The 14,561-nt window shown below is 43.8% G+C and overlaps 1 protein-coding gene across 1 annotated transcript in view; it reads left to right on the top strand.

The window, feature by feature from the left end:
• The first annotated feature begins 228 nt into the window (after positions 1-228).
• Positions 229-14,561, top strand: part of ITIH6 (inter-alpha-trypsin inhibitor heavy chain family member 6) — a 34,566-nt gene continuing 20,233 nt past the window's right edge. The window contains 8 exon segments of the mRNA XM_070785062.1: positions 229-329; positions 2,659-2,724; positions 2,726-2,809; positions 9,607-9,673; positions 9,676-9,719; positions 9,821-9,867; positions 10,414-10,657; positions 13,085-13,265. Of these exon segments, the coding sequence (XP_070641163.1) occupies positions 229-329; positions 2,659-2,724; positions 2,726-2,809; positions 9,607-9,673; positions 9,676-9,719; positions 9,821-9,867; positions 10,414-10,657; positions 13,085-13,265 (834 nt within the window).

Raw genomic sequence — 14,561 nt, 5'->3', positions numbered from 1 at the left:
ATAAGGGAGACATGGAACTGGCCCCTCTCCAGGCAAGATGCCAGCCCCAGATCTTGGACAATCCTGGCTTATGTGTATTCAATGCCACATTCAGAGCCTTCCTCACCCTGCAGGATAGTCCCTCCTTCTCAAGAGAAGAGATACCTGGAGACTTAAAAGAACACAAGTTTGGAGATTGGGCTCAAATCTTCTGGACATGAACAACAGCACCAGGCCAGAGATATCATCATGTCTAAGTGGAGATGCTTCATCCACATCAGCTTTTTGTTGACCATTCTCCTGGAACTGATATACCAGGGTCCTTCTGGGCCCTCCTCATCAAACACAAATGTTGGTTCTGGGGTGATGGAATAGAGCTTTTGGATTTGCAAGGAAATTAACTCTTTGAGGGAAAGAGGGGATGGTTATTTAGCCTGCTTTCTCAGTCCTAGGAATCTAGGGAAGAGTTAACTATTTTCTGAGCACATGTCAGTTGCTGCATCAGGGATTTTAGAGTTATTATTTGAGTCCTTACAGCTTCCCTGTGAGCTAATTTCTACTATTATCCCTGTCACATAGAGAGGGAACTGAGGCTCAGTTTCTGAGATTAAATACAGGAAGTGGCAAAACCAGAATTTGATTATAGGTCCATCTGGTCACAAATGCCCTACTCCCACTGCCCCACACTGAGAATGAACTAGATATGTGGGTAGATGGAGGGATCATGGCTTCAGAAAAGGTGAGGAAGGAAATTGATAAGTTACTTGCTGTGTGGCCTCGGGTGCTGGGCCCAGTTAACACATCCATACAATATGAACAAAAATATTATGTAGCCCAGGGAGCCAAGGTGAGGATTAAGTAAGATCATGGGTGCCAAATGCTTATCTTGCTTTCAGTGCCTGATTGCACTTATCAGGTGCAACTCTTTTTTTCTCTCTGTATCTTTTGGCCATGCCTTACTACAGGCTTATTTGCAGATTGAACTTCTATGCAGAGTACGTCATGCGAAATGCCAGGCTGGATGAAGCACAAGCTGGAATCAAGATTGCTGGAGAAATATCAGCAACCTCAGATATGTAGATGACATCTTAATGGCAGAAAGTGAAGAGGAACAAAAGAACCTCCTGATGAAGGTGTACAAGGAGAGTGAAAATGCTGGCTTAAAGTTCAACATTCAAAAAACTAAGATCATGCATCCGGCCCCATCACTTCATAGCAAATAGATGGTTGGGGGGGGGGGGGGCGCGGGGAGAATGGAAACAGTGACAGACTTTATTTTCTTGGGCTCCAAAATCACTGTGGACAGAGACTGCAGCCATGATATTAAAATATGCTTCCTCCTTGTAAGAAAAGTTATGACAAACCTAGACAGCATATTAAAAAGCAGAGACATCACTTTACCAATAAAAGTCCATCTAGTCAAAGCTGTGGTTTTTCCAGTAATGTACAGATGTGAGAGTTGGACCATAAAGAAGACTGAGAACCAAAGAATTGATGCTTTCAAACTGTGCTGCTGAAGAAGACTCTTGAGATTCCCTTAGACAGCAAGGAGATGAAAGGAGTCAATCCTAAAGGAAATCAACCCTGAATGTTCATTAGAAGAACTGATGCTGAAGCTGAAGCTCCAATACTTTAGCCACCTGAGGTGAAGAGCTGACTCATTAGGAAAAGACCCTGATGTTGGGAAAGATTGAGGGTAGGAGGAGAAGGGGGTGACAGAGGATGAGATGGTTGAATGACATCATCAACTCAATGGACATGAGTTTGAGCAATATCTGGGAGATAGTGAAGGACATGGAAGCCTGGTGTGCTGCAGTCCATTGAGTAGCAAAAATTCGGACACGACTGAGTGACTGAACAACAACAATGCAACATGCAAGATACTAGTTTTCTAACCAGGAATAGAACCTGCACCCTGCAGTGGAAGTGCAGAGTCTTAACTACTGGACAGCTAGGGAAGTACTAAGGTGCAGTTCTTTACACTTGAGTTCCTAAAAAGGGAATTGAGAAAGGAAGTGTCAGTTGCTCAGTTGTGTCCGACTCTTTGCTACCCCATAAAGAGTAGCCTGCCAGGCTCCTCTGTCCATGGGATTTCCCAGACAAGAATTCTGGAATAGGTTGCCATTTCCTTCACCAGGGGATCTTCCTGAGCCAGGGATTGAGGGTCTCCTGCATTGCAGGCAGATTCTTTACCATCCAAGCCACCAGGGAAGACTTTAAAAAAGGGGGAATAGATTTGGTGATATAGAGCTAGACATGTATATCACAGTATCTTATATAGAGCAGAGCTCAATGAATGACAGCCACTCTGTTATATTCTAAAGCCTTGTTACTCAAAGTAAAATTCATGGAGAAGGAGCATCAGCATCACATGGGAGTTTGTTACAAAGTCAAAATCTCAGTCTCCACCAGAATCTGCATTTTAAAAAGATACAAGAAATTCATATTCGCGTTACAGTTGGAGAAGAACTTGTCCCTTGATTTGTGATCTTCTGTGAGTCTTCTGTTATGAGACTTTGCAAAGCTCACTCAAATATTAGGCAGATCCACCAAATGAATGAGAGAGTGTGTTTTCTCTCTTCTCTGGGCCTCAGTTTCTAAACCTGTACCTTCAGGCTTGTCCAGGAGCCCTGGGCCAAGGATAGAGTCTACCTAACCCAGCTTCCTGTTTTTCCCTCCGCTGTTGATGAAAAGCTATTCTATGCATTCTACCATGGTTTCCCACTATGCCCATAGCTTGGTCACCTCTGTTCAGGCCCCATGCCGAGGCCCATGAAGCCATCTTGGACCTGGATCTGCCTCACTTTGCTTTTATCTCCAATTTTACCATGTAAATCTGCTTCCAAAATCACTGTTTTATTCATATGTGCAAACATTTATTCATTCTTTTGTTCATTCTTTCAGCAAACATAGTGATAAAGAGCATGCACTCTTGAGTTTGAATCTTGGTCCTGCCAGCTATGGGACTCAGGACAAGTCATGTCACTTATCAGCATCTAATTTTACATATCTGTAAAATGGGGATAAGATTGAACCCACTTGTGAGGATTAAATTAACTAATTATATGTGAAAATATATGCTAAAATTAGTGGCAGGCAGATAATATGTCCTTGATAATATTTATTTGATTCTTTTTTAACCAAACATTTCTTGAGGCTGACTGTGTGACTTAAACTGGGCTTGGTATTATGAAAAGAGGAAGATTAATTGCAGTGGGCCTGCTCCCAGAGTTCACAATCTAATGGGGGAAATAAAAATGAAAACAGATAATTTTAATGAAGTATGCTGGGAGGAAAGAGAAGCAAGAATGTGGAATAATAGGAATGGTGAGGCCAACCAGGAGACACTGGTCAGTTCCCCTGCCCCATACCAATGACAAAAATGACACCTAAACTGAGTTTTGAAGTATGAGCTGTCATCAGGAAAACAAGGTGAGGGCAGGGCTGGGGAATCCAAGCAAAACAAGCACAGGAACAAATGTTTCCTCATTAGGGGAACTGGAAGGCCTTCAGTGTCACTGGAGTGTAGGGCACAAGCAGTGGTAGAGAGTGGTCAAAAGTGAGACTGGAGAGGTAAGGAAGAACTATGTGGTAGAGGGCAGCCGAGTACCTGGCACTTACTTGATGGTCTCCAAACCATCTTATCTGTTTGCACACCCATCAGAAAAAACTTGATCATGTACTTCCCAAGTATATATTATTTATTAATTTATATCATCTATAAATATACTACTCAGCAAATAGGTTTATCGTGAAGCATACAAAAATATAAGGCACTCAGAACAACGACCACATAAGAGCTGCTGAGCGCTAGAGCAGTGCAGTGGGCTGGGATTTGAGAAACCATAAAGAGGGAGAAACAACCTGGTGCACACATGTCGGGAGTGAGTAAGTAAACATAGAGGGTGCCCACCTGATTTTGGCTTGTCTGACCCAGTAGATGACAGTGCCTTCTTTGAGATGGTTAATGTGAGAGGAGGGGCAAATAAGAAGAAGCTTACTGGGGCTTCATTGGCTTATAAAATACCTTAATATGAATTAGAAAATGGCTCCTGGCTTGTAACTCAGATTTAGCAGATGAGTGAGTTCAGCACAGGCAGAGATTTGGCCTTTGCTCAGACCCCCTCATGAGAAGTGTGCTTTGTGCTATAAAGAATCTATAACCCTCTATTAACAGCAGCTCTAGGGCTTGAGCTCTGTCATTAGGAACCTCCTGGCCTTGGCAGACAGATGGCACTCCCCTAAAGCGAGGAAAGGTTGGAGGAGGTAGGCAGTGTGCACCTGCCTAGGGATTTTATGGGGAAAATGCTGAGGTATTAAAGAGGGCTTCCTGGAAGCATGATTTCCAAATAGGTAAGATTGGAAGGAACCAGGATCACTGTACATGGATAATTCAGGAAAATCGAAGGAAAGAAAGATGGCATGGGTTTGGCATATGAAGACTAACCAGGGAGGTTGCTGACCAAATGATGCAAGAGCTAAGCAGTCAGACAGAATGTGGATTTTTGCTCTAATAGGAAAAAAAAAAAAAAAAACCCTCCAAAATAATATTTTTTTTAATTAAGCAAACCAGGCTGGAGGAAATGCTCTTGGGCAGACTCCATGGAAAGTATGCTTGCTGGAGGCAGCACACACACAGAGGTCCCAGTGTGCTGCTGCCTGACTAGCTCCACCCTACACCCCCACAATCCACCAGGAGACCTTGGGGCAATGCCAGCTCAGCCCACCCCCACATGAGCCTAGCCACAGCAATAGTCTGTTTCAGCTGCCTAGAAACACTTCCTGCCTGAGTGGTCTCTTCTGCAGGTTGGAAATGCTCCTCAAGTGTTCCTAGAAACTGCTGCTTTGGGCAAATAAGTTCATTCTACCCCAACCACTTCCTGGTATGTGTGCATTAGTTTATCCATTTGTAAAATAGAAACTGTTGTTCCTGCCTCTTACAGAATTACAGTAATATTTTTTAAGACACTGAACTATCTATCACTCCTCAAAAACCAGGTCTGACCCATCCCCACTTCAAGATTTATCTAGGACTCCCATTCTCCATATGAAGTTGTCAGTGCCATATGAGCGCATTGATTCTGGTGTTCAAAGCTTTTTATTGTCTAGGCCTACCCAACCACTCCAGACTTCTCTCCATAACTCCTTTCCCTACCTCTCTGTTCCATCCAAATCTAACTTTTTTATTCCCTAAAACATGGTCCCTGTATTTTCTTGCTGTCTGTGGGGAATGCCCATTCCAGAAATAATTGCTGAATGCCCACTATGTGCCAGGCAGCATTCCAGGCACTGGGGATACAGCAGCAATTAAGACAGACAAAATCCCTGTCCTCAAAGAGCTTACAGTCCAGTAGAGAAAATAGATAAGGGAAAAATAAACAAAAAAGTATATGTCAGTTTGTGAATGAGAAGTGCTACAAAGAAACAGAAAGTAGAGCAAGGGAGATAAAGAGTAGAAAGATGCTGTTTTAGTGATCAAGGATGTCTCTCTGAGGAAATGACATTTGAACAAAGACCTAAAAGAAGAAAGAATATAAGATTTGTGAATATCTAGAGGAAGAGTGTTCCAAGCAAAGGCTTTTAAACAGGAGTATGCTGAAAAAATTTTCCAGAAACAGCAAGGAGGCCTTTGTGGCTGGAGAAGAATGAATAATGGGAAGAGAAGGAATAGATAGAGTTAAGGAGGTGACAGTAAGCCAGAAAGCATAGGGCCATGTAGGTCCTGGGAGGACTTTGGCTTTTACTCTGAGTTGAGACAAGAGCCACAGAGAGTTTTGAGCAAAGAAGGGACATGGCCTGACTTAGGATTTAATAGGATCTGTCTAACTGCTGTGAAGAGAACAGATAATAAGGCAGCAAGACTTTAAAGAGGGAGGCCAGTTAGTATAAATACTGCACTTATCCAAGAAAGAAAGAGCCTCCCTGGTGGCTCAGTGATAAAGAATCCACCTGCACTGAAGGAGATGTGGGTTCGATCTCTGGGTCTAGATGATCCCTGGAGGAGGAAATGGCAACCACTCCAGTATTGTGACTGAGCACACATGCAAGTATTCTTGCCTGGGAAATCTCATGGACAGAGGAGCCTGACAGGCTACACCCCATGGGGTCGCAAAAGATTTGGATACAACTTAGCAACTAAACAACAACAACAAAACAAGAAAAGTTGGTAGTTTAGACTAGAGTAGTAACTGTGGGAGTAGTGAGAAGTAGATTGTTGATGTATCTAAAGATAGGATCAAAATTCCCTGATGGATTAGGAGTGGAGCATGAGAGGAAGAAGGGAGTCAAACATGACTCTAAGATTTTCAGTGGAACAACTATTTCCTGAGATAAGGAAAACCAGGGGAGGAGTGGAATTGAGAGGTAGGGGAGATACAAGGAACTCAGTTTGGGATACCTTAAGCTTTAGGTGCTTAGTGGAAATGCTAGTGAAATGTAAAATAAACAATATATAGGTCTGGATTTCAGAAGACATGTCCATACTAGAGATACAGATTTGGGAGTCAACTGTGTACAAATGATATTTAAAGCCATGGAACTAGATGACCTCACCTACAGAGTGACTGTAGAAAGAACAGAGGAGAGGAAGGGGAGGTCTAGAATAGCACCTCCAAGTGTCCCAAAGATTTAGACTCAAGAAGAGAAGGAGCCAATAAAGGGGACTGAAAAGTTATGGCCAGGAATGATCATCTGTCCAAATCTTCCTTGATTTGACCTCCCACACAACCAAGGCTGTCTCCTCTAGGACCTTTTCTGTAAGACTTGAGCAAAGGCGATCCCTCCCTTCTTTGAACTCCATATATTTCACTACCTTCCTTAGAACAAAAAGAAAAATGTAGGTGAAACAAGTCTGAGTATCTCATCGGTCTCTGAGCCCCTTAAGGTCAAGGTCAAGCCCCCTAAGGTCAAGATCAAACTTAGATGCCTTTGCAGTAATTTGCATTCTGCTTTAACAATTTTTACTGCCTGTGCTACCCACTGTATTATTTACTTAGTTTCTTTAAGTAGATACACTTTTTAATATTACTTTTTCAGTTCAGTTCATTCGCTCAGTCATGTCTGACTCTGCGACCCCATGAAATGCAGCAGGCCAGGCCTCCATGTCCATCACCAACTCCCAGAGTTCACCCAAACTCATGTCCATCAAGTCAGTGATGCCATCCAGCCATCTCATCCTCTGTCGTCCCCTTCTCCTCCTGCCCCCAATCACTCCCAGCATCAGAGTCTTTTCCAATGAGTCAACTCTTCGCATGAGGTGGCCAAAGTATTGGAGTTTCAGCTTTAGCATCAGTCCTTCCAAAGAACACCCAGGACTGATCTCCTTTAGAATGGACTGGTTGGATCTCCTTGCAGTCCAAGGGACTCTCAAGAGTCTTCTCCAACACCACAGTTCAAAAGCAGCAATTCTTTGGGAGTCAGCTTTCTTCACAGTCCAACTCTCACATCCATACATGACCACTGGAAAAACCATAGCCTTGACTAGACGGACCTTTGTTGGCAAAATAATATCTCTGCTTTCCAATATGCTATCTAGGTCAGTCATAACTTTCCTCCAAGGAGTAGGTGCTTTTTAATTTCATGGCTGCAATCACCATCTGCAGTGATTTTGGAGCCAAGAAAAATAAAGTCTGCCACTATTTCCACTGTTTCCCCATCTATTTCCCATCAAGTGATGGGACCAGATGCCATGATCTTAGTTTTCTGAATGCTGAGCTTTAAGCCAACTTTTTCACTCACATCCTTCACTTTCATCAAGAGGCTTTTTAGTTCCTCTTCACTTTCTGCCATAAGGGTGGTGTCATCTGCATATCTGAGGTTATTGATATTTCTCCCAGTAATCTTGATTCCAGCTTGTGCTTCTTCCAGCCCAGCGTTTCTCATGATGTACTCTGCACATAAATTAAATAAGCACGGTGACAATATACAGCCTTGATGTACTCCTTTTCCTATTTGGATCCAGTCTGTTGTTCCATGTCCAGGTCTAACTGTTTCTTCCTGACCTGCATATAGGTTTCTCAAGAGGCAGGTCAGGTGGTCTGGTATTCCCATCTCTTAAAGAATTTTGCACAGTATATCGTGATCCACACAGTCAAAGGCTTTGGCATAGTCAATAAAGGAGAAATAGATGTTTTTCTGGAACTCTCTTGCTTTTTCCATGATCCAGCAGATTTGGCAATTTGATCTCTGGTTCCTCTGCCTTTTCTAAAACCAGCTTGAACATCTGGAAGTTCACGGTTCACATATTGCTGAAGCCTGGCTTGGAGAATTTTGAGCATTACTTTACTAGCGTGTGAGATGAGTGCAACTGTGTGGTAGTTTGAGCATTCTTTGGCATTGCCTTTCTTTGGGAATGGAATGAAAACTGACCTTTTCCAGTCCTGTGGCCACTGCTGAGTTTTCCAAATTTACTGGCATATTGAGTGCAGCACTTTCACAGCATCATCTTTCAGGATTTGAAATAGCTCAACTGGAATTCTGTCACCTCCACTAGCTTTGTTCATAGTGATGCTTCCTAAGGCCCACTTGACTTCACATTCCAGGATGTCTGGCTCTAGGTGAGTGATCACACCATTGTGATTATCTTGGTCGTGAAGATCTTTTTTGTAAAGTTCTGTGTATTCTTGCCATCTCTTCTTGATATCTTCTGCTTCTGTTAAGCCCATACCATTTCTGTCCTTTATCGAGCCCATCTTTGCATGAAATGTTCCCTTGGTTTCTCTAATTTTCTTGAAGAGATCTCTAGTTTTTCCCATTCTGTTGTTTTCCTCTATTTCTTTGCATTGATCGCTGAGGAAGGCTTTCTTATCTCTCCTTGCTATTCTCTGGAACTCTGCATTCAGATGCTTATATCTTTCCTTTTCTCCTTTGCTTTTCACTTCTCTTCTTTTCACAGCTATTTGTAAGGCCTCCCGAGACAGCCATTTTGCTTTTTTGCATTTCTTTTCCCTGGGGATGGTCTTGATCCCTGTCTCCTGTACAATGTCCATAGTTCATCAGGCACTCTATCAGATCTAGTCCCTTAAATCTATTTGTCACTTCCACTGTATAATCATAAGGAATTTGATTTAGGTCATACCTGAATGGTCTAGTGGTTTTCCCCACTTTCTTCAATTTAAGTCTGAATTTGGCAATAAGGAGTTCATGATCTGAGCCACAGTCAGTTCCTGGACTTGTTACTTGTTAGGCTTATTCTAAGCAACAATATCTATGATCTCATGTTTTCAACATGCTAGTTATATTTTTAATACACATTATAGTCAATATATGGCAACTAAAATAAAAACGTTCAATTGTATTCCTCCTAAAGTTATTTTATGCGCCAAAACAACAAAATTCATTCAACACTTTTGAAAACATAAACTCCTAAAACCATTCCACCACATACCAACTGTGTGGTCTCTATTTCCCCACCTGACAAATGGAGATAATGATAACTGCTTCACCTGGTTTTATCTCCCTGGCCTCTCCTGGCCTCTCCTACTCTGGCTCTATGGTTCTATTTTGCTCTTTTTCTCTCCCCACTCCCCATCTTCCTCCTCTGTCTTCTTTGTATATCTCTCTTTATGTCTCTGACCATCTCTTTTTTCCTTTGTTTCTGTCTGTCCTTCCTCTTTTCTGCTCCATTAGGACCATCAACAATAAAGTCTACATTACAGAAGTCAAAAAGAAGGACCAGGCAAAGAAAATCTATGAAGAGAAGCCTATCAGCAAGGAAAAATAGCTGCTCATATTGGCATCAGGTAAGGCTCCATTCAGTATGAAACATGACAAATTCGTCTTAGATGTGTGATCAGGGGATTACACATGGTCTCACTTGGCCTCAATCTCTGCCTTTGTAAAGTGGGGACAGTGATCTCTACTTCATAGGATTACATGAAGATAATGTGAGTTAATGAATATCAAAGCCTATAAGACAGTAAGTGTTCAATAAATGGGAATTTATTCCTCACTTCCACCTTCCTCCCGCCAGCAGGATGTGGCTTATTTAAGAATTGGCATTTTCCAGTAAAGTTGTGTTCAAGTGAGATTTCTCTAAATCAAATCCTGTTTTCTAACTGAGTTCTATTCTGCTGGCAGAAATGTATTGCCTTCCTTCAGGGTTTCCTCTTAGCCTCCAAAAGAGCTTCATCAAGGACAGAATAGGTTTGGCTATTGAATACTGAGGAATTAATGCCACATAAATAAGTTTAAAGCATGGGGGAGGGGTGAGTGTGAGGAGTTATTTGAAGAGCAAGAGGTATTGTGTATAAATTGAAAGCTCATTTTGTAAAACAAATCATTAGCCTTTTATTGTTTTATTGTAGATTCAGATTTTCAATAACATAGTTTTGTTATGGGTAAATTGCCTGTAATAAAATTTGTTAGGCAGAATATTTAAAGGCGTGAATGAGGGAGAAAGACAGTTTTAAAAGTAGTTTTAAATACTCACTGTAGGCGAGGGACTTAGTAGAAGTCTGAAAAGTTCTGCTGGGGCCAGAGAGGGGGCAGGCAAAACTAGATCATCTAACAGCTCCCCTCACCTTCATGAGATCCTTTCTCTGGACCAGTACCAGCTGGTGGTGAGCTTGAGGCCTGGCCAATTGGTGAAAAGGCTGAGTGCAGAGGTTACAGTGCTGGAAAAGACAAGCATTGGATATGTTCATGTACCACCTCTGAGGACAACTTGCTTGTGCACAAATACCACACAACTGTGGGGGCGGCACTATGGGTCAACCATAAGAGAAACCTTTCCTGATAAGGAACCTGCCCCTTTTCCATCTGCTTACCTCTGATACCACTTCTATCCTACATTCCTTTCCCATTCAAGGAGTAGAGGGCATGTTTGAAGTTGAAGATAGTTTGGTTACAAACTTGGTCTCATTTGAACCAGCTGTGTGAAATCATTAACTGTCATATTTCCACACTGGTAATTTCCCTCCAAAATTGTAAAAAGTGGGGAAGGGTTTCCTGGCTTGGCTCCATGAAATAATATATTAACAAGACTAGGGGATTCAGAAGCCACACTTGCTTTCCTCTGGAATTACTACTGAGAATGGGAGGCAATGAGATGACAATGTTAAGGACAAGCTGCCCCAGAGGATATCTCAGGCCCTATAGGCCAGAGAAACACTGAGGCTGCCAGCCTTGCTTCAAACTTCATCTCGAGGCATTTGAAGGCCACACTGGCTACCGCAGAATCGTTATATGAGCTGTCCAAATATGGATTCCTGGGCCTCACCCTACTGGAGTCTGCATGAGTAGGTTGTGGAGGGGCCCAGGAATCTATCTTTACAACCCATTTGCAAGTGAGCTTGATGTCCAATCATATTGGAGAACCAGTGATCTGGGCTAGAGGCCTCCTCTGAGGGACGAGTGGGACAGACACAGAGAAATCACCCATGTTATGTGGCCACTCTCACTAAACTGTTTATCTGCTAAGGTCCTACATAATTTGACCCTGCTCACCCAGAGAGACAGTGTGGAACGTGGAGGGGGGAGACACAGACACAGACCTGGGTTTAAATCCCAGCTTTGACCTTCTGTGAAGGTGAGGCAGCAGGCAAATCACCCACTGGCTCTCCTTCACTTTTCCCATCTGCACAATGAGCATGCACAATCTTCGGCCCAGGACCACTGTGAGAATTTGAGAAAATTCCTCCCCACAAATCACTGGTACCCAGGAATGAAGACCTGATGATAATTGTAATCCTTAGCATTATCAAGAGATAATTATCAGAGAAGGCAATGGCACCCCACTCCAGTACTCTTGCCTGGAAAATCCCATAGATGGAGGAGCCTGGTGGGCTGCAGTCCATGGGGTCGCTAAGAGTTGGACACGACTGAGCGACTTCACTTTCACTTTTCACTTTCATGCATTGGAGAAGGAAATGGCAACCCACTCCAGTGTTCTTGCCTGGAGAATCCCAGGGACAGGGGAGCCTGGTGGGCTGCTGTCTATGGGGTTGCACAGAGTCAGACACGACTGAAGTGACTTAGCAGCAGCAGCATTATCAAGCACTTACTAAGATCCAAGTATGGTTCCAAATGATTTACATAAATGATCTCACTGAATTTGCACTAACTTTATCTATGAAAGAGGAGCTATTATCCTTCCCATGCTACAGATGAGGAGTCTGAGGTGTAGAGAGTGTGAATAACTTGTCCAGGGGCCCACAGGCAGCAACTGAGTCTTTGGAGCCTGCACTCTTAAACCCTAAGCCATAAATGGCAGCTCCCTCCTCCCCACCCCCCCCATTCTCCTTAAGGGTTAAAACAGAGGGGAGAGCCAATCCTGTTGAGATCAAACAGAACAAAGACCTCTGAAAGGAAGGAAGCCAAGGGAATGTATGTAAGCAGGCACCTCAGAGAGTATGGGGGCTCAGTTTGCCCCTAAGCTTCCTGACAGCTGTAGCAGGAAAGGGGGTGGGGAGCAGAATTCCCTAGTTTCCATGTTCTGGGGTGGGGGGGTGGGAAAGGAGGCACAGAGGCATATCTAAATGGACATTTGTCTTGGACTGAAATTCCAGAGGAGTTGATCTTGTGGCCAGCTCAGCAAACATCCGGGACCAGAAATTCATCTGTGATTTCATGAGGCGCTAAAAGGCTTATTCACACACGTGATTCTGTGAGAGTCAAAAGGCAGAGGGGGAAAAAACATGAAATTCTATCTAGAAGAGAACCTTGCTAGACTGTAAGTTCCCACAGCAGTAAGGGGTGTTGGGGGAGACTGAGGCCCTGTCTGTGTATCGGTTTCTCTCTGCAACGCACAACACAGGGTCTCTCCAGGAGGAGATCCAGGCTCATGAGGACATGACACTCCTCCAGAGCCTGGGCTCCAGGATGGATGGCAAATGAGCCAGGATGAAGTTGTGAGTGATAGCCAGACTGCCAGAGCCTGGAAGCTGAGTGGAGGCTGGGTCTGTCAGGCTGGGCATGCTTGGAAGAGGCAGAGTAGGGGCAGCTGATTGTAGGTTTGGGAGAAGCATGTGGTATTTGGCAGGTGGGGTGGGGCATTGCAGGCAATGGAGCAGCAGGTGGTGCAGAGCTCACTTCTCATCCTCCCCAGATATTGCCCCTTTTGATGTCCCTTTACTTGGCTTTCTGCCTGGTGGACTCTTCTTACCACCACCCATGCAGGTGAGGCTGACTTGCCCCCATCCACTATGATTGAGAGGGGAGAGACCTGTGTCCGAATTACCTTCTGTCCATCACTGCAAGACCAGTCTGCCTTCCCCAGCTCAGGGATCATGGCCAACTTTGTGGTCCAGAATGATGTAGCATTCGAGGACATAGTAGGAGACGTGCACGTGATAGGGCCAGCAGAATGGAAAGTGGGCTCAGGAGTCAGACAGTCCAGGGAAACAAGGCGCTGGCCTCCACGAGGTACTTGTTTGTTTCTCCCTGGGGATCAGTGAGGACTGGTGCACGCAGACAAGATGGTGTGTAGCAACACATGACTTCACAGCGGGGAGGCACGTGTACCCCAAAGGCTTAGAGACCTGGAACTTGAATTCAATAAATGGAACTGAACTCCAGGTAAACACGCTCCTAAGTGAAGCAAGCCATAGCCCACTCCTAACCAGTCCTTTTAGGAAGGGAAATATCGGCCAGTGATTAGACTCTCACACTTTCTGCAGCTCTGATACTCTCATGTTCTCTTGGGCTTTCTGGATGTCTCTACATTTTAAAAAGCCTTTTAGCCTCACTTGAGCCATTTGCCTAAACTGGGAGCCCTTAAATTCTGAGCTCACACACTCACAAAGAACATGCCAAGGTCCCGTCCTCTTCCAGAGGAGTAGAGGCTGATCCGGGACGCTTGTCTTGACAACAATTGTGTGGCAGTCTGAGATGTCTGGTCCCAGCCTGCTTGTTCCACAGCACCTCTCACTGCCTCCAGCACACAAACCATCCTCCAGCTGCCCCCACACCATGACACATCACACACCGTTGTCCCAAAGCACCCGAACCTACCAAACATCTGTGCCTGAGTATGTGCTCCAACTATCTGCCACCTTGGGAATGTCTTCTTCCTTTCCCCACTGGTGCGTGTCCTCCTTATCCTGAAGACTGTGCTTCAGTGCCGCAAGCTGACTGTGGCTCAGATTATGAACTCCTTATTGCCAAATTCAGACATAAATTGAAAAAAGTAGGGAACATCACTAGACCATTCAGGTATGACTTAAATCAAATCCCTTACATACAGTGGAAGTGACAAACAGATTTGAGGGACTAGATCTGATAGACAGAGTGCCTGAAGAACTATGAACAGAGGTTCATGACATTTTATAGGAGGCAGTGATCAAGGCTATCCCCAAGGAAAAGAAATGCAAAAAAGGCAAAATGGTTGTCTGAGGAAACCTTGCAAATAGCTGAGAAAAGAAGAGAAGCTAAAGGCAGAGGAAAAAAGGAAAGATATACCTATCTGAATGCAGAGTTTCAAAGATGAGCAAGGAGATATAAGAAAGCCTTCCTCAGTGATCAATGCAAAGAAATAGAGGAATCAATGGAATGGGAAAGACTAGAGGTCTCTTCAAGAAAATTAGAGAAACCAAGGGAACATTTCATGCAAAAATGGGCTCAATAAAGGACAGAAATGTTATGGA

The sequence above is a fragment of the Bos indicus genome, chromosome X (genome assembly GCF_029378745.1).
Source record: "Bos indicus isolate NIAB-ARS_2022 breed Sahiwal x Tharparkar chromosome X, NIAB-ARS_B.indTharparkar_mat_pri_1.0, whole genome shotgun sequence".
Lineage (NCBI taxonomy): Eukaryota > Metazoa > Chordata > Mammalia > Artiodactyla > Bovidae > Bos > Bos indicus.
This window is presented reverse-complemented; position numbering and strand designations above follow the sequence as displayed.